At 41.3% G+C, this 18,753-nt stretch overlaps 2 protein-coding genes across 2 annotated transcripts in view; one reads left to right on the top strand and one right to left on the bottom strand.

Moving 5' to 3' along the window:
* The window catches only part of LOC134798079 (hillarin), an 85,694-nt gene that overhangs the window by 44,375 nt on the left and 22,566 nt on the right, over positions 1 to 18,753 (top strand). Inside the window, exon 3 of the mRNA XM_063770415.1 lies at positions 11,052 to 11,168. Within this exon, the coding sequence (XP_063626485.1) occupies positions 11,079 to 11,168 (90 nt within the window). The 5' untranslated portion in view covers positions 11,052 to 11,078. The remainder of the gene's footprint in view (positions 1 to 11,051; positions 11,169 to 18,753) is intronic.
* Positions 5,822 to 8,062, bottom strand: LOC134798000 (probable methylcrotonoyl-CoA carboxylase beta chain, mitochondrial). The gene has a single exon (XM_063770334.1). The coding sequence runs from the start codon at positions 7,934 to 7,936 to the stop codon at positions 6,263 to 6,265; it is 1,674 nt and encodes a 557-aa protein (XP_063626404.1). The 5' UTR covers positions 7,937 to 8,062; the 3' UTR covers positions 5,822 to 6,262.

The following is an 18,753-nucleotide window of genomic DNA, read 5'->3' as shown; positions in this document are numbered from 1 at the left end:
AGCATGAAAGTTGTGACCGTATTTTAACACTTTCGTTTGGCAAATTCGCGAGCAAATTTTACAACGTCGATATTTGTATTATCAGGTATTATACACAAGAAGATTTCTAATAATGGAAATAAATACAGAACTTATTTATATTACTTTGTTGAAAGAAGACTTCAAATATAAGTAGGTAAAATTAAGTTAAGCCTACAGTGAACACGGAGAGTTTGACGTTTATACTCGTAGTACCTATTTAATTTACTGAGTATAATCACTACAGACCTAGAATGGACTGCAAACTCTACCGAACTGAATAGGTATATCCTACTTAATCCTACCTAAGGCCAAGCGCGCACCACGATTTTAATTTTTGCGACACGATTTTAGAATCGCGCTGTAATATATCGCAGAAAATCCACTGCGCGCACTGCGATGAAAAAGTCGACGATTTGTTCATTCTCATCATGGATTTCGTACCAGTCGCTTGTCGTGAAACGTGTCTTCTTATAGACACAAAGGTGATCTCCTTCTATTTCCATAATTAAACGGTCAACATCAAGCGTCTCATCTTGTGGTTCCATTGGAGAAGCAGGTTCCGATATGTTGACGCTTGGAGAGCCAAATGCCGACTGAGGTCCGGGGTGCGATTTTATAATCGCAGTGCGCGCGGGGCTATACAGCTCCGTATGCTGCAATTCACTTTGCGACAATCGCGTCGCGAGCAGTCGCGGAAAAATGTGACAAATCACAATTTTAGAATCGCTGCGATTTTTTTGTCGCATATGCGCGCACTGCCATATAAACAGTAAACACATACGTTAAATTTCTGCGACTAAATTATCGCGCGACAAAAAGTCGTGGTGCGCGCTTGGCCTAATAGCATTTTGCAGCGCCGTGTCTCAATAAGGACGTAGGTACACACCTAAATAGAGTAATTTACTCGACTTGTTCCATTTGCACAATTGCAAATACCCATAAATATCAATCTATAGTGAAGCCCACGACCGGAGTCGGTTAAGTGTTAATAACGATGTAACCGATATAGCAAAATAATCATTAGGTATAGTTTAAACTGTCATGCCTCCTAGTTATAAAGTGATTGATAGAGACATTGTGGCCGATTTGATGGATTAATCGACCGAGAGATAGTAGCCATCGTAGACTGGCGAGTCGTGTCACAAAAAATGCGGTAACTTTAAAAACATCTTACGTTACAAAAGAAATAGTATGAAATGAAATGAGAGCTCGAAATTGACAACTTATTTCATAAGGAAAATTGTTGCCATACAAAGAATTAAAAAAATATTGTGTGACGATTTTCTGACCAAGTTCTAGATATAGTTGGCCAAGCAAATCTTGTCAGTAGAAAAAGGCGGCAAATGTAAAACATGTAGGCGTGAAGGGTTATCGGTTGTCGTCCCATAGAAAATTTGAATTTGGCGCCTTTTTCTACGGCCAAGATTTGTTTGACCAACTTTATATAGTTTTTTTGCAATTCAACTTACAGCGATAGAGTTGCTATCAAGCATAAATACAATTGGAAAATTACGGGTCACTTCTGGATCATATATTACCTAAATAGGCACCGGGATAAGTGAAGGTTATTTTTCTCCAAGAAAGGTTATTTTTCTTTATTTAGCTAAAGTGTTTTAGAAACGGACTTACGGATAAATTAATTTCATTGGCCATGCCAACGCCAAATAAATCTCATTAACTTTGATTTATACGAATCATTATAAGTAATCGACCGTTGTAAAATAATTCACCGACTTGGTGTTGACCAAGACTGTTCGTGCAAAAAAAATAAGTCTCAGCGTAACAGAAAGCAGTTTAACAGATTGCGGTCTATGTAGAGATTTGACAAGACATTTCAGACAATATGTGATGTAGTTACGTTACATACATAGTTAGTGAAAAAGTAGGCAGGTACGCGATCCCACACTTACGGTATGATAACATTTATCTCAACATAAATCATGTTGTATTAATTAGAATATGTAAATATCTAATTTTTAATAAAATATATGAATGATAGAGGTAACATGTACTGATGAACTATGATCAATGATGATACTAGTTAGTACAGCTTTCATTTCATACAGTATTCTCAAACTCAAAAGAGCTGGTTCATGCTCGTCATAAGGCCCGAGGCCGCGGGCCGATCACCGAACCTCTCGGCCCAATGGCTATCACGGCATTCAGCTACTCATCCTCCTATGAGTAGGGTTTCATTACGAGGCCCGAGGCAGCGGACCGAACCTTTCGACTCAATTGGCTATCACGGCATCATTAACTGGTACAGTTTTAATTGTCCGCCATTATGCCTGCGGCTGGCCTGCTCGGATAAATAGAGCTCATACGCGTGTGTCTTGTAAGTGACTTTGTTATGTATGGTTATGTTGTTGCGTCTTATTGTGGAAGTGCGCATTTGAGTTGATGGTAGTGAGACTTTGACTTGGGTGTGTTTGAAGGTTTGGAAATGAAAGACTGATTTGTGTTGTGCTCAGTAAAGTACTACCTCCTGAATCGTGACTCAATTGGTAGGGTGGAAAATAGCCCACTTGCTACGATGTCCGGTGAAAACATCGGACGTATACAAGTGGCCTAAGGATGAAAAGGGGGAGGGTGTATCTGTCGCACCCTGCTATAGGCAACCATGTTGCTTTTTAGGAAGGCTACCCAATCTGCCCATGTAGGTACACTAGGTACCTATTTTGGAAGCTTTTTTTATTGTTACTTAGAACATTCGAAGTCTAGTCAAATTCAAATCTCTGATAAGAATTCTAGCTGTATTCTACACTACACTCTTACTTACTAACAGTTGACAATTGTAAATCATGCACACAACCTCCAAACTGGAATCACATGTGAATCACTAGCGGACTATTAAATGAAACTCAGGGAAGTACATATACCCGACGATGTCCACACGAAATAGGTACTATTGGGTCCCTGTTCCCCGGACATACATTAGATAAACCAGGCCACATTCGCATACATCGATAATTATCAGTTAATAACGCCGATTTGCCGGCAGATGGAGTTTCTTGCTAGGAATGCCATTGGGAAAAAATGTGCGAGCACCGTGGCGACTCGAAAGCGTAAAATGCTGCGCTATGATGTATACAGTACACACGGGTTTTATCAGAGTGGCGAGTGACCTGATGACCGAAATTGATGCTACCATGAAATACCTACCGTAAAACTACCTGTACCTATAGTCCATTACCACAGATTAAATAATAGTACTACCGTACAGAAAGGACACTTCCTACAATACCGAAGTTTAACAGCGATTCAGGGGCGAATCATGATGTCCCTTTCTAGTGAATGGCACTATCCCTTTCGGCTATTTAGGATCGTCAAAATTCAAATCATTATCTTAGCTGTGGTCGTGCATGAAGAGACGTCAAGTTGTGTCAACCCTAATAATTGCTTGAAGCAATGCTGAGCCGAACGGAGCCGAGAATGCCCGAAAGGAGAAGTGTCGCCCCTCTGTCAGTACTACATAGGTACTACTATGGTCCATAAGTTTAACACTGAAGTATTAATACCGATCTTCTTTTTCTGGTGTTGCCTGAGTTTTTTCTTCCTTTTATGAAAACATTTTGTCTCGGAACTGGGACATTGAATAATTATTCACACCAGAACTAGCGTTTTCGGGGGCTAGCGCCAGGATCCGCTTTCCTGCTCAATCTTCTCCGCTTTGCCCGGTCTTCGGCATTATCAGGTGTGAGATTGTTCTCATCTATGTCCGCTATCACGTTGTCCAGCCAGCACTTTTGACCTGTCTTAGTCACTAAAAAGGCCAAATTCGGTTGCTCCAATTTGGCCGGTCGGACAAATTCACTTTAGTACAAAATTGTTACAAAAGGATGTTTGGGTAATAAATTAGCCAATCTAACCGCGATTGACAACTTACAGCCAATCAAACTTCTCGTCCTTCTATTTGTTACACTTGTCTCTTTTTGTAGTCATACGACAATTTAGGCCTCATTTAGACGGTGCGAGAACTCGCATGCGAGTTTCATTACATTGCGGTTTTTGTCGGTCGGTTGAATTGGACGTAACCAACAGTCCGCAATGTACCTCAAATCGCATGCGAGTTCGCGCGCCGCGCCGTCTAAATCAGCCCTTGCATTTTTGTAAAATTTATTTATTTATTAACTGTCTGTTAATCTAACCAACGAATAACGAATATGTACCAACGAAAACTGCAGTCACTCGTCCCCCTTTTGATCCATCAAATTATATCTGGTACACTTCCTAACAACCGTAGCACAATAATATTAATGATACCTAAATGCACCAAATTCACACAACAAAGACAAATTCTAATTATGAAAACAGCAACAAATGCCTGACCTTGTTTCTCATAAACAGTTCATAATTAAAAGTACCATTCTTTTGTTAAACTTGAACTTTGAAAGTCAGCATAAGGCCATAATTTCCGTAGCATACCTAGTGCAAATGAACCATCAGTATAATTTGATCTCAGTGGTACAAAGTTATTACGGATAATGCGGCCAAAGTTATACTGGTTTATTAAAGCCATGGGAATACCAGACACAGGTCACCGAACACGATTAGCAATGTAAATCAGGTTTTTATCGCACAATAGATCATGAGTGCACAGGTGATTAGATTATTATAATAATTAGAGGTGTTTAAGCCTTTCAGTTTTACTATTGTAGGATAAGGTGCTAGCTTAGATTATTAGACCGATTTTTAGATCGATCCGATTTTTAATATCGTACTTAATGACATAGGTTTGATAACATTTTCTTGAACAAGTGCAGGCCTACATTTGGCATTAGATATCTCGAAAAGTTTAAAAATATCTTAACACGCATTGTTCGCCTTAGGGAAAAGGAAGAGGTATAGTAGGCTAATATTTGTGAACACCTTGGCCGCTTCGAATTATCTGATGGCTACTGTACAAACAATACATTTTCAATGTAATTTTAATACGTTTTTAGATTAAACTTAAGTGTTAATAAAATGCACTTAATGATGTTCGTTATAGTTAGGTATGAGGTATGAGTATCATTGCAAACTGACATTAATGTGCAAAAACAACATAATTTACAATACTTATAATAACTTTTTTGCTAACGATTACGTCGGTTTGATTATAGGTATGTGTCATAATTCATAATTAAATTATGCAATGAAGTTGTAATATAACGAAAAGAATCCTAGCACTACTGACACGGTTTCATGCAAAATTATGATTTTATGATAATGAAACACAATCTTTATGATTTGTATATACAGTGGAACCTCGCCAACTTTACCTTCGATAAGACTAAATCCCCGTTAACACGAAATAACATGCTATTCCCTTCCCTTCAGAGCCCAAAACCTCCATTACTCTAAATATTTAACCTCAATAACACGAAGTAACCAACGATTCCCTTCACGACGAAATTTGACCTCTACAACTCGAAAATTTTGTTTTGAAATTTTGATTTTGATTGGAATTTTGAATTGTGATTTTATTTTACCACCTTTATAACTCGAAGTTATTTACTACCAAAACTCTGTAACTCGAAAAAGACAATAAGACTGTAATTTTTGCATTTCTTTAATTACCTCTCTACCACGAATTTTTCATGCGTTTTACCTCTGTAACTCGAAACCTCTTTAAGACGAACAAAAACCTACAAGAACCTACTTATGTCGATTCCCTCCATAAGACGAAACCTGGTTAACACGAAGTTTTTGGCGTTTTCCTTGAGATTCGTACTATCGAGGTTCCACTGTATTATTCGGGAAATAAATATTTGCCCTGATAACGACATAATTAAGAAGGTTTTGATAATAAAGTAGATGATTAAAATATAATATCAGTTCTTTTATTTTCGACAATACCCGTTTTAAATCAGAAAATTATCTCAACCACACGTTTAGTTCACATTCGCTTGATAAGATACGAAATGTACCTAACCTAATTATGATTAAATAGAGGACGTACAGTAATTAACATAATTATGAAATCATTGTCAACATTATGCATCACTCTTGACCACATACGATCACAACTGGCCCTTTCAAAAACATGGAAATGAAACTATAATCATCGCTTAATTTGAAATATTCTCGATTAGCTAAAACAACTAGCAAATCTTTAAACGAATTACAAAACAAGCAAGACACAACGAAGAACAGGTTTGAAGTTTAGTAAAAAATGCTTAATATAAAGAACCCATTGTTCGAGACGCCGTTTAATATTAATGTCACTTTGATAGCCTCTCATTGTCTCAGCACACACAGTTTACATTCTAAATATGCCGAATTTACTTTCCCTGAACGGTGCATTCAGAGCGGCGGATAAACTTAGTCCTATAACTTTTCTAGTGTCTTTGGGAGCTACAATACCGTCGTCCCATAACCTAGCTGTGCTGTAGTATGGCCGACCTTCTCGTTCGAACTTTTCTTCCAATGGTGCTCTGACTTTCCTGTCATCCTCTTCAGTCCACGTTCTACCTTCTCGCTTTGCTTTGGCTTTAGAAACTAGCGATAGGACGGTCGCGGCTTGAGGCCCACCCATCACTGAAATCCTTGAGTTTGGCCACATGTAAAGGAAACTTGGGGAATACGCTCGTCCGCACATACCATAGTTGCCTGCGCCGAAGCTACCACCGACAAGAACAGTGATCTTAGGGCCTTTGAAACAGCTGACAGCGGTCACCATTTTGGCACCATTCTTTGCAATGCCACCCGCTTCAGCCTCGCGACCGACGTTAAAACCGTTGATGTTCTGCAGGAACAACAAAGGTACCTTCCTCGCTGCACACAGCTGTATAAAGTGGGCACCCTTCAACGCAGACTCAGACAACAACACTCCATTATTTCCTATCACACCAACAGGGTGCCCGTAAATAGATGCGAACCCACACACTAAAGTATCACCATACAACTCTTTAAATTCATGGAATCTACTGCCATCGACGATCCTCGCTATTACTTCTCGGACATCGTAAGGTCTTTGTAAATTCGCGTTTACGATTCCGTGCAGATCCTCAATGTCAAACTTTGGCTCTTCTGCGTGCGGAGTTTGCATTCGTACCATACGGTCAGCATTACTATTTAAGTTGGCAACTACGTTTCTAGCTAACAACAGAGCATGCTCGTCGTTTTGAGCATAATGATCTGTCACACCGGATTGCCGACAATGAAGATCAGCACCTCCTAACTCTTCTGCGGTAACTACTTCCCCCGTAGCTGCTTTTACTAAAGGTGGGCCGGCCAAGAAAATCGTACCCTGATTTTTAACAATAATGCTCTCATCTGACATGCTAGGAATGTATGCGCCGCCGGCCGTGCACGAGCCCATAACGACAGCTATCTGAGGTATGCCCTCGCCAGACATATTGGCCTGATTATAGAATATCCGTCCGAAGTGCTCCCTGTCAGGGAAGACGTCGGCCTGATCCGGTAAGTGAGCGCCTCCGGAGTCGACGAGGTAAATGCACGGAAGCCGGCACTCTTGCGCAATCGCCTGCGCGCGCAAATGTTTCTTGATCGTCATCGGGAAATACGTGCCTCCTTTAACAGTGGAGTCGTTAGCGACTATCACGCATTCTTGGCCGTGAACTTTGCCGATCGCTGTAACGATGCCAGCTCCAGGGACCTGGTTCTTGTACATGTCGGTGGCCGCTAGCGTGCTCAACTCGAGTACGTCGCTGCCCTCGTCGACGAGCCGGTTTATTCTGTCTCGCACGAGCAACTTGCCGCGGTCGGTGTGCCTCTTGACGGCGTCCTCCGACCCGCCGCGTATAACGTCACTTGTTTTTTGGCATAGTTCGGCAACAAGCTCGTCCATTCTCGCCTTATTTTCTACGTACGTAGGGTCGCTTCTGTTCGGCTCGCTGCCTATAATCATGGCTTGGCTGTAGAGGCGGCATTGTCCGCTCAAACGCTGAACTCCTCTCAGTATTCTTAACATTTTGTTACTATAATACGGCGACACGTCCGGCCGGCGACTGGTTGCCGCGCTACTGATGATAACACCGTTATCTGCGCGATTAAGTCGTACGTACAAAAACAAACTTATTCGTCGCCGGTTTGATAAAAACTATTAGTATTAAATGATAATGTAGTGCCATTGTCACGATTTTATTGACGTAATATTTACATATGGTTATGAGCGGCATTTCCATTGAGGCGACGCATTGCATAGCTGAATAACTTGACACTAAAATATTTACTAGGTACAACACACGGCTGTTTGTATTTTGAATGGATATTGAATCGCTGTGACACGACCTACATATTTAAATCGCCAATGAGACTTATTCAAGTGTTACTCGCAGCATAGCAAGTTGCTGATTGTGAAACTCGCCTTGGGCCGAATAGTTATGACTTATTTAATACAACTTTAGTATCCACCACGTCACGCCGTTACAAATTAAGAGGATAGTGGACGACTGCATCTTCATATAAACTTAGTCCCTATTTTTCTCTCGGGATAAATACCTACCTATATATACATATATTTTCTAGCAAACACAACTTATCATTATCAGTCAGTAGAACCAGGAAAGCTATTGCTCTGCCCTTTATGTTGGGTGCTAAAATACATTTTTACACAAAAAGCATTTTCATTAGACTTTTTTCGATTATAACGCATCTTACCAATATGCCTTACATATACTTTATGGGTCCGGATGGCGAAAATAACTCCATATCAGCGCGATTTAAAGACAAATTATATAAAATTAGAAGCCATAACCTCAAAAACACTGTAAACCTAATCGTAGGGAGAAAACCCACATAAGTAAAGGCTTCTACAGACGTTGCAACGTGGTTGCAACAAATGGCATGCGATTTTAGATAATTTCCAGCTAAGTAGGAACCACGAATTCAATCGATCAACCAAATTATGCCGCAATGTATTGCAAATCGCATGCGATTATCACTGACGCTTGGAGAGGCCATAATCCTAATCTCCGCGCGGGTGAACGACATCGTTTCACTTTCCGCGACCCGCCGCAAGGTGGCGACACTTTCCTTCCGAAGCGACAGGTTACGTTCATTGTGATGTAAACTAATCGCTTGATCAATGGCGAGGTTTCCGTGTTCTGAGCTTTACATTGAATAGCGTCGACAGTGATACCAAATTGACGAGATGGCAACCTTATTGTAAAGTAATAAGGTACACAGATGGTCAGTTAAGAGCTCGGAGTTGTTAGTAGATCGAGTGCATGACTTGTGTAATTAAAATTATATTGTCGTGTCTTATATAATTATACAAGATGGAGGATTTTTTTATATAATCATATTGTATTGAAGCGTTAGTGTCATGTTTATTTACAGAATCTTATAGTTTAAACTCCTTATTGATATAAGTATTTTGAAAATAGGTCTCTAAAGCTTTAAATCTATTTATGCAGCCTTTCCACATAATTTTGTAGGCCAATGCCGCACTACTAAAATGCCATACCAAAAACAACGATTATTTTCATTAAGTAAGAGTATAATTAATTAATTAGTAACTTATTAACTAATTAATTAAGTTACATTATGGTTTCATTCACGCAAACATTTTCAGCGGTAATGCACGTTGCACGCTTATTATAAAATGTATAATTGAAAATATTTTCTTCAAAGAAGCCGACAGCCCACACACCGTCAAGTCAAACAACTGTAATGGAAAATAATTAACGCATCAATTCATAAATATAATTGGATCATAATCTCAATAAATGTCTACGTACAGTTGACAATATATATCGGAGCGGCCGAAGTGCTCAAAATTATCTGAACATACACCTTGATACCTTGACAATAAAGGCGTGTTTAGATAATTGTGAGCCCCTTGGCAGCACCGATACATCTGGTGGTGACTATACTAAAAATCCTTCCTTCCTTCCTTACTGCCTAGCTAGCTAGCCTACCTAGCCCGTTATAATAAAGTTAAAATAAAGTTTTTCAAACTATTTTTTTTATTAGCCCGTTATAGTGTCCCACTGCCGGGCAAAGGCCTCCCCCCTTGATCTCCACAACTCCCGTTGTAGTGCTTTTTCCGGCCAGTTACTCGTACCTATGAAGGTGTCTAAATCGACCCCCCACCTTGTACTAAAAATAAATTTCATTAATTAACTGTTCATAGATGAACCTTGTCTTCGCAATCAGTTTTTAGATAATACCGGTTAATTCTGTTGACGAAGTTAGGAATCTTGATAGTAAATGATTAAATCTAGCTGAATTCTGTAACATTTCATTATGAGATTTCACACTCCAAATAGCAGTGTGATAATATCTCTCGTCACGCGAACAACATGGGCTTTATTCTGCTACAGCGTTTGATGTATCGAAATTATATTAAAATGATATTGCTCGCATGCGGTCACTAGCTAAATGTGTGCGAGCATGATGCAATGGAATTAATGTTGAATTGGTATTATACTTATTAGTGTTACATTTCCAAATCTGAATAAGGCCTGTAATATTTCATATGTGAAACGTATCATGTTCTAAGAAACATTAAATCATAATGTCCACAACTGTATACTTAACCAGATTCATTATACTCAGTTTCACGAAAGTCGTGTACAATTTATTGGATTTTCTCTTTGAATATTTGATTGAAAAATCGTTTGAATATTAAAATGGAAAGAAACAAGTTTTGTAAATATCTCCATGGTTATTTAAAACCGTTTACTGGCCACTTATGGTTAGTTGGTAGGTAAAATATGGGCTTATAGTTACCTATTAAGGGAATCTGGGAACCTTTTACACAATTTTTTTTTCTAACCTGTTTGTTATGCTGCTAAAAATATTAATATGTATAAGGTATAATAAAATTAAAAACAAACCTAAACTTATGTGCCTAATATATTTTCTTCATACTCGTAAGTACATAATTATATTGATATGGTATCTAGGTACATAAGTTAATAGACAGTATTAATAGGTACTTATGTGGGTGGATTTTTATGTTGTTGTTTTTTTTTTGTTGTAAGTACTTATATTGATAAAATTTGGTAAGTTTGAAGAGCTCCTCATCGAGGGCGCTTGTATTCTATACAATATATTCCAATTTGTTTTGTTTGTTACAGGATCGAGATGAACAGACGAAACTGGAGATGAAACACCGCCAGGAGGAAGATGACTTGTACAGAAAATTCTCGAAACACCGCGAAGAAGAGAACAGAAGAATACGAGATGAAATACAGGTATTACAGCAGTTATTACGTTATTAGGTACAATTTATCATTATCATTATCAATACCAACTTGCAAACTCAAACTAGTCGTTTGCTAAAAAAGTGCTCAACTTCTGCTTTGATGTCTTTACACACTCGTCGAGAGACCCCGAGACAGACCGAGAACGAGTGTGTTCATTATTTTCAAATTAAAAAAAAACGTTATCAACATCAAGGAGTCATTTTTGCAAGTAGAAAACAAATTCACTCACTCACTGCACTGTACATGTAGGTATACAATAAATACAGTCCAATACAGTACAAATTTTCTCAACTCGGGCCTAGTAGTGGTAGAAGAGCCGGCCGCAAAATTTCTAACCGACTTGATACCACGATGAAATGCACAATGGTTTCCCAGAAAAGTTATGCTAAGTCCGAATTCGATAGTCTGCCACGGCGGAACTTGCCGAAAGTACGAAAAAGAAGGCCACTTCCGGTGCGAAAAAAGGGGCTGATTTAACCCATCTGATACCGAGATAGTAGTTATGGCAGCAGTTAGAAATTTACATGTAGACACAGAAAAGCGAAGTCTGCCACTATTTTTTTTGCCGGAAGTGCTTGGCAGACGCTCTCAAAGGTGACCATCGGGACCCCTAAATTAACCCATCTGATACCACCATGAAACCAATGCCAGTCGGTAGGTATGAACTCTCATGTCAGGAATATATAAGTCTGCCAAGGCTTTTCCTGCCGAAACACCATGGCAGACGAGATTATGTAAGCAAGGTTGCCATCGGTTACCCTACACTAACCCATCTGATACCACCATGAAACCAATTCCATTCGGTAGGTATGAACCCCCATTTTAGGAATATATAAGTCTGCCAAGGTTTTTCCTGCCGAAACACCTTGGCAGACGAGATTATAAGCAAGATGACCATCGGTTACCGTACACTAACCCATCTGATACCGCCATGAAACCAATTCCAGTCGGTAGGTATGAACCCTCATTTCATGAATATATAAGTCTGCCAAGGCTTTTCCTGCCGAAACACCTTGGCAGACGAGATTATGTTAGCAAGGTGTACATCAGTTACCCTACATTAACCCATCTGATACCTCCATGAAACCAATTCCAGTCGGTAGGTATGAACCCTCATTTCGGAAATTTTTAAGTCTGCCAAGGCCTTTCCTGCCGAAACTCCTTGACAGACGAGATTATGTAAGCAACATCCGCATCCGTGGGACCGGTATACGTGATTACTGTAGGCTTATTTATTACTTTATGCTTTTACATATTTGTATATTATTATGTTATTAATGAAATATATTTATAATTTATTAAACCTATACCTAATACATTGGGAATTCATTACCTGCTTACGGCAGTAGTAGGGAGTAGTGGGTGAGTTCTGGCTCACTTAGCCAGGCCAACAGTCCCTCCCCCTTTTTTTCCCTTGTTGAGGCCCTGCAACCTTACCTTGAACCCAACCTAATGTCATTGTAGCTCGAATCTAACCTAATCTATTTTTATTGCTTTTAGAAAATATTCTAATAACAATTATCTACTTTTGCAAAGTTAAATGTTGAATTCTTTATTTCGCAAAATGGAATTTTAATGTGACTATAATGTATGTGCAATCTACTTAGAAACTGGGTTTAGAAATATAAAAACACACATTTTATATAGGATAATAAGTTTATTCAAGTAATATTCTGAACATATGAGATATAGTAACATCATTACTTATTCTGTGTACAGTGGAGAAAACATGCAAGTTGACATTTTTCGTTTTAAAATAAAGATAAACTAAACAGTATTTGCCACAAACCGATGTAAAAAAAACTTTGCAGTTGTTGATTACAATACCATATCTTAAGGTACACAATGGGCCATCGCCGGCCATTCCAAGGGACGCATTTATGCGTTAGAGGGAGCAAATGATATTGCTATCTCATTCTACCGCATGGCTGCGTCCCTTGGAGTGGCCGGCAATGGCCCATTGTGTACTGGGGCCTTTACAATTTCTCTCCATGAACATTTTATGATACCCAACCAACCTTCCGGTTTTCGCCCGAATGAATTAAAATATTCACCAACACCATTGACATCAATATAAATGGCTATCCGATGTCAGCCAGGTTTAAAATCCGGATCTAAATTGATAATAAGCAATTTAAACAGGTGAACAGGTAGCTGAACAAACATTGGCATTTTGTTGGCTGCAAATACATTCGATTCCACGCCTATATTCATTTTACTCATATAGTGTTACACATAACTCATTTGCTGTCAAGAATTACCGACAATTGTCGTGTTTCTTGTGACAATTGTCATTAGCTTCGCAAAATAAGTACTTAGTATTTGGCGATATAATGGAGTTTTTATTTTATTAACATGTTGGTGGCAAACAAGCACACCGCCCGTCTGATGGTAAGCGGTTACCGTAGCCTATGGAGGCCTGTAACGTCAGTACCAACTGTGATGTCGACAAGTGTCGCACCTGCCACCGTAGTGAAATAGAGGCCAGGCCCCAATTTCACATCGGTGACAGGTGCGACGAATTGTAAAATCACTATCGCTGACGTCACAGGCATCCATGGGCTACGATTACCACTTACCATCGGGCGGGCCGTATTCCTGTTTGCCACCATCATTGTATTATTTAAAAAAAACTTTATTATATCGGAAAAAACAGATATTTCTCCTGTGAAGTTTCTGACAATTGTCAAAGATCTAGAAGAATTGTAGGTAATTCTTGACAGGTAATGAGTTATGTCGGAATTTCGTGACAATTGCAGTGTTTCTGTGACAATTGTCATAAACTTAGCAAGAGAAATATCTGTTTTTTTTCCGATATCATAAAGTTTTTTTTTAATAATACAATGATGGTGGCAAACAGGAATACGGCCCGCCCGATGGTAAGCGGTAACCGTAGTTCATGGATGCCTGTGACGTCAGCAACAGTGATTTTACAATTCGTCGCACCTGTCACGTTGGTGAAACAGGGGCCAGGAGTTAAGTCAAAAGCTAGTAAACAGTAATCTCCTCCATAGTCCTCTCTAACTTTCAGGCAGTTTTATTAACTTCTTATGGTATCAATGTGGAGTATAAATAGTCTACTATACATATATCCCAAAAACTTTAACGTTTACGTTTTTAAATACAGGGTGACCTTAGCCATTGGACAAACCCTGAAATCCCACATAGGGTTACTTCTCAGAAATGCTCTAACGGTAATTTCTTTTTAATTAGAACAAAAGATAAAACATTAAATTATCAAACAAAAGTTAATTCCAATAATCGACAACAAAAAGAAACATACTGTATTAATCATTGGCAGTGCTTTTGACAATTTGTTTGAAAATGTGCGGCAATGATGACATTTGTCAAAAGTCAGAATCTTATTAATGTCATAAATAAAAAAGATAATCAAAACGGTCGAAGAAAGTTTTAATTAATTTAATTTAATGTAATAATTTAATAATTAATCTTATTTAAAGCCGCAATCCGACTGACTGATTGACACGATTGTTCTCCCAGAAGGGGGTTCGTGGGGTATTTGAGTTTGGTACGGTCGTATAGAGGGCGGCCTGGTGACCTCCAGAAAAATCCGACTTTTGGTCTACCGCTTCCGGTCAGAAAAATGTTCAACGGCCTGGCGTAACGGTGAAACCTAGGTGGGGGGTGCTCGACCAAATGTCATAGAGGGACCCTGGCAGTTTTTGACGCCGCCATTTTTTTTTCAAAATGGCCTACTTTTTTTTTAATTTTTTCAAGTTTGTCCTAGCGCGCTGAAATTTTGGTCACGGAATCTCGGGATCCTCTAGATTCGTATGGGAAAAAATTTTTTCGAAAAAATCCAAGATGGCGGAAAAAATTGCCACTTTTATTTTGTATGGCAACTTTTAAACGGTGCGAGATAGGTGGGGGGTGCTCGACCGAATGTCATAGAGGGCCCCGAGACAAAACAAACTGCATTTAAAAATTTTCAAACGGGCCGACTTTTTTTTTTTAATTTTTTCAAGTTGGTCCGAGCGCGCTGAGATTTGGCATGGCGAGAGATAGAGGCCTCTAAATTCCTATGAAAAAAAAAATTTTTGGAAAAAATCCACGATGGCGGAAATAATGGTCATTTTAATTTTGTATGGCAACTTTTAAACGGTGCGAGGTAGGTGGGGGGTGCTCGACCAAATGTCATAGTCACCCCGAGACAAAACAAACTGCATTTAAAAATTTTCAAAATGGCCGACTTTTTTTTTTTTTTTTTCAAGTTGGTCCGAGCGCGCTGAGATTTGGCATGCGGTGAGCTAGGGGACCCAAGATTACCATGTGAAAAAAAATTTTTGGAAAAATCCAAAATGGCGGCGGGCACGGGCAAAATTAAAATTTCCAAGTGGGTTAAGCGAGCCCGAAGGGCGAGCTTCTGGCCGGGAGGCCGAAGGCCGACCCCGTGGAGGGCCGTCAGGCCCGGAGCTTCACCCCGAATGTCCAAGCGTACCCCACCCCCAGTAATTTTGGGCGAGGCCGAAGGCCGAGCTGCGGGAATGACCAACAAAGCAAAATCCTATACAAAAAGTGTGTTAAGCGAGCCCGAAGGGCGAGCTCCAGGCCGGGAGGCCGAAGGCCGACCCCGGCGGAGGGCCGAAGGCCCGGAGCCTCCAGCCCGACTCCCAAAACGCGAGGCCGAAGGCCGAGCTGCGTGAATGCAGTTCCCCCAAGCGTTCTACAAAGTCAACTGTCTTGATAAGCGAAGCCGGCGGGCCGAAGGCCCGACGGCGAAGCGTCGAGGCTCGCGAAGGCCGAAGGCCGAGCTCCGCGTAGGGCCGAAGGCCCGAAGCGTCACACGAGAGGGGGAAGTTGGAGCTTAAACACGACCCAATAGGAAAAGTGTCTTAGACAAGCGAAACGGCGGGCCGAAGGCCGAAGGCCGTAGGCCCGACGTGAGGTTGTTAAGACACTTTTACTATTGGGTCGTGTTTAAGCTCCAACTTCCCGCTTACCCCCCAAAGTAAAACCAACCCTCCAAGTGTTTTAATAAGCGAAGCGGCGGGCCGAAGGCCCGACGCTGAGCTTCGAAACCCAGCGAAGGCCGAAGGCCGAGCTCCGCGTAGGGCCGAAGGCCCGGAGCGTCCCTTACGAGTTCCCAAGCACGCGAGGCCGAAGGCCGAGCTGGGGGAATGACGTGCTTCCACGCGGATCTTTTCGTCCTAGCAAAAGTACAACTTTATTTCTTTTTCCCTTTGGAAAACAAACTACTACTACTACTACTACAACAACAAAAACAACAGCACAAACAACAGCACCAACAACAACACATCAATAACAGCACCAACAACAAACTACAAGAAGACCGCGGGGCCCCCGGGCCCCGCGCACAGGGCAAATACTAGTCAATCTTATTTAAAGCTGCAACACGACTGATCAATTGACATGATTTCTCCCAGAAGGAGGTTCGTGGGGTGTTAGACTTTGGTACGGTCGTATAGAGGGCGGTCTCGTGACTTCAGAAAATTCCGACTTTTGGCCTACCGCTTCCGGTCAGAAAAATGTTCGACGGCCCGGCCAAACGGTGGGAGGTAGGTGGGGGGTGCTCGACCAAATGTCATAGAGGACCCTGGCAGTTTTTGACGCCGCCATTTTTTTTCAAAATGGCTGACTTTTTGTTTTAATTTTTTCAAGTTTGTCCTAGCGCGCTGAAATTTTGGTCACGGAATCTCGGGGTCCTCTTGATTCGTATGGGAAAAAAAATTTCGAAAAAATCCAAGATGGCGGAAAAAATGGCCTCTTTTATTTTGTATGGCAACTTTTAAACGGTGCGAGATAGGTGGGGGGTGCTCGACCAAATGTCATAGAGGGCCCCGAGACAAAATAAACTGCATTTAAAAATTTTCAAACGGGCCGACTTTTTTTATTTTATTTTTTCAAGTTGGTCCGAGCGCGCTGAGATTTGGCATGGCGAGAGATAGAAGCCTCTAGATTCCTATGAAAAAAAAAATTTTTGGAAAAATTCAAGATGGCGGAAATAATGGTCATTTTAATTTTGTATGGCAACTTTCAAACGGTGCGAGGTAGGTGGGGGGTGCTCGACCAAATGTCATAGAGGGCCCCGAAACAAAGCAAACTGCATTTTAAAAAATTCAAAATGGCCGACTTTTTTTTTTAATTTTTCAAGTTGGTCCGAGTGCGCTGAGATTTGGCATGCGGCGAGCTAGGGGGCCCAGCATTACCATGTAAAAAAAATTTTTGGAAAAATCCAAAATGGCGGGCGACAAGGGCAAAATTCAAATTTCCAAGTAGGTTAAGCGAGCCCGAAGGGCGAGCTTCAGGCCGGGAGGCCGAAGGCCGACCCCGCGTAGGGCCGTCAGGCCCGGAGCTTCACCCCGAATATCCAAGCGTGCCCCACCCCCAGTAATTTTGGGCGAGGCCGAAGGCCGAGCTGCGGGAATGACGAACAAAGCAAAATCCTATACAAAAAGTGTGTTAAGCGAGCCCGAAGGGCGAGCTTCAGGCCGGGAGGCCGAAGGCCGACCCCGGCGGAGGGCCGAAGGCCCGGAGCCTCCACCCCGACTCCCAAAACGCGAGGCCGAAGGCCGAGCTGCGTGAATGCAGTTCCCCCAAGCGTTCTACAAAGTCAACTGTCTTGATAAGCGAAGCCGGCGGGCCGAAGGCCCGACGGCGAAGCGTCGAGGCTCGCGAAGGCCGAAGGCCGAGCTCCGCGTAGTGCCGAAGGCCCGAAGCGTCACACGAGAGGGGGAAGTTGGCCTACGGCCTTCGGCCTTCGGCCCGCCGTTTCGCTTGTCTAAGACACTTTTCCTATTGGGTCGTGTTTAAGCTCCAACTTCCCGCTTAAGCCCCGAAGCAAAACCAACCCTCCCAACTGTTTTAATAAGCGAAGCGGCGGGCCGAAGGCCCGACGCTGAGCTTCGAAGCCCAGCGAAGGACGAAGGCCGAGCTCCGCGTAGGGCCGAAGGCCCGGAGCGTCCCTTACGAGTTCCCAAGCACGCGAGGCCAGGCCGAGCTGCGGGAATGTAGTGCTTTCACGCGGATCTTTTCGTCCTAGCAAAAGTACAACTTTATTTCTTTTTCCCTTTGGAAAACAAACTACTACTACTACTACTACAACAAAAACAACAGCACCAACAACAAACTACAAGAAGACCGCGGGGCCCTCGGGCCCCGCGCACAGGGCAAAATCTAGTCATACTATTTATTACCTCAGGAGCTACTAACACATACAGGTTGCTCCAAAGTAAAAAAATCGTAATTTGTTATGATACTTTGTATACTGGTTCTAAATACCATTGACGTGTAAAATTGTATTGATTTTATGAATAAATTATTGAATATTGAATATAAATACCCTAATGCATGGACACCCTGTATATCAACTTGAAAGAAAATGTTCAATATTTCTTTATAGTGCGACTCCTTAGCTCGATTTAGTATGGAGGTAGAGTCTGGCTAATAAAAGATGAACCTGCAAAAATGCGGTCCTGGTCTGACTCATCCTAAATCCTGTCCCATCCGGCAGAAAGCACGAAACTTGGCATGCAAACTTCAAACTTCAACATTTATTCAGCAAATAGGCCGCAAGGGCACTATTACACGCCGC

The sequence above is a fragment of the Cydia splendana genome, chromosome 16 (assembly GCF_910591565.1).
Source record: "Cydia splendana chromosome 16, ilCydSple1.2, whole genome shotgun sequence".
NCBI classification, from domain to species: Eukaryota; Metazoa; Arthropoda; class Insecta; order Lepidoptera; family Tortricidae; genus Cydia; species Cydia splendana.
This window is presented reverse-complemented; position numbering and strand designations above follow the sequence as displayed.

What these genes read in the sequence shown, in the direction of transcription:
- LOC134798000 (XM_063770334.1), bottom strand. Translation starts at nt 7,936, where the DNA reads ATGTTAAGAATACTGAGAGGAGTTCAGCGTTTGAGCGGACAATGCCGC.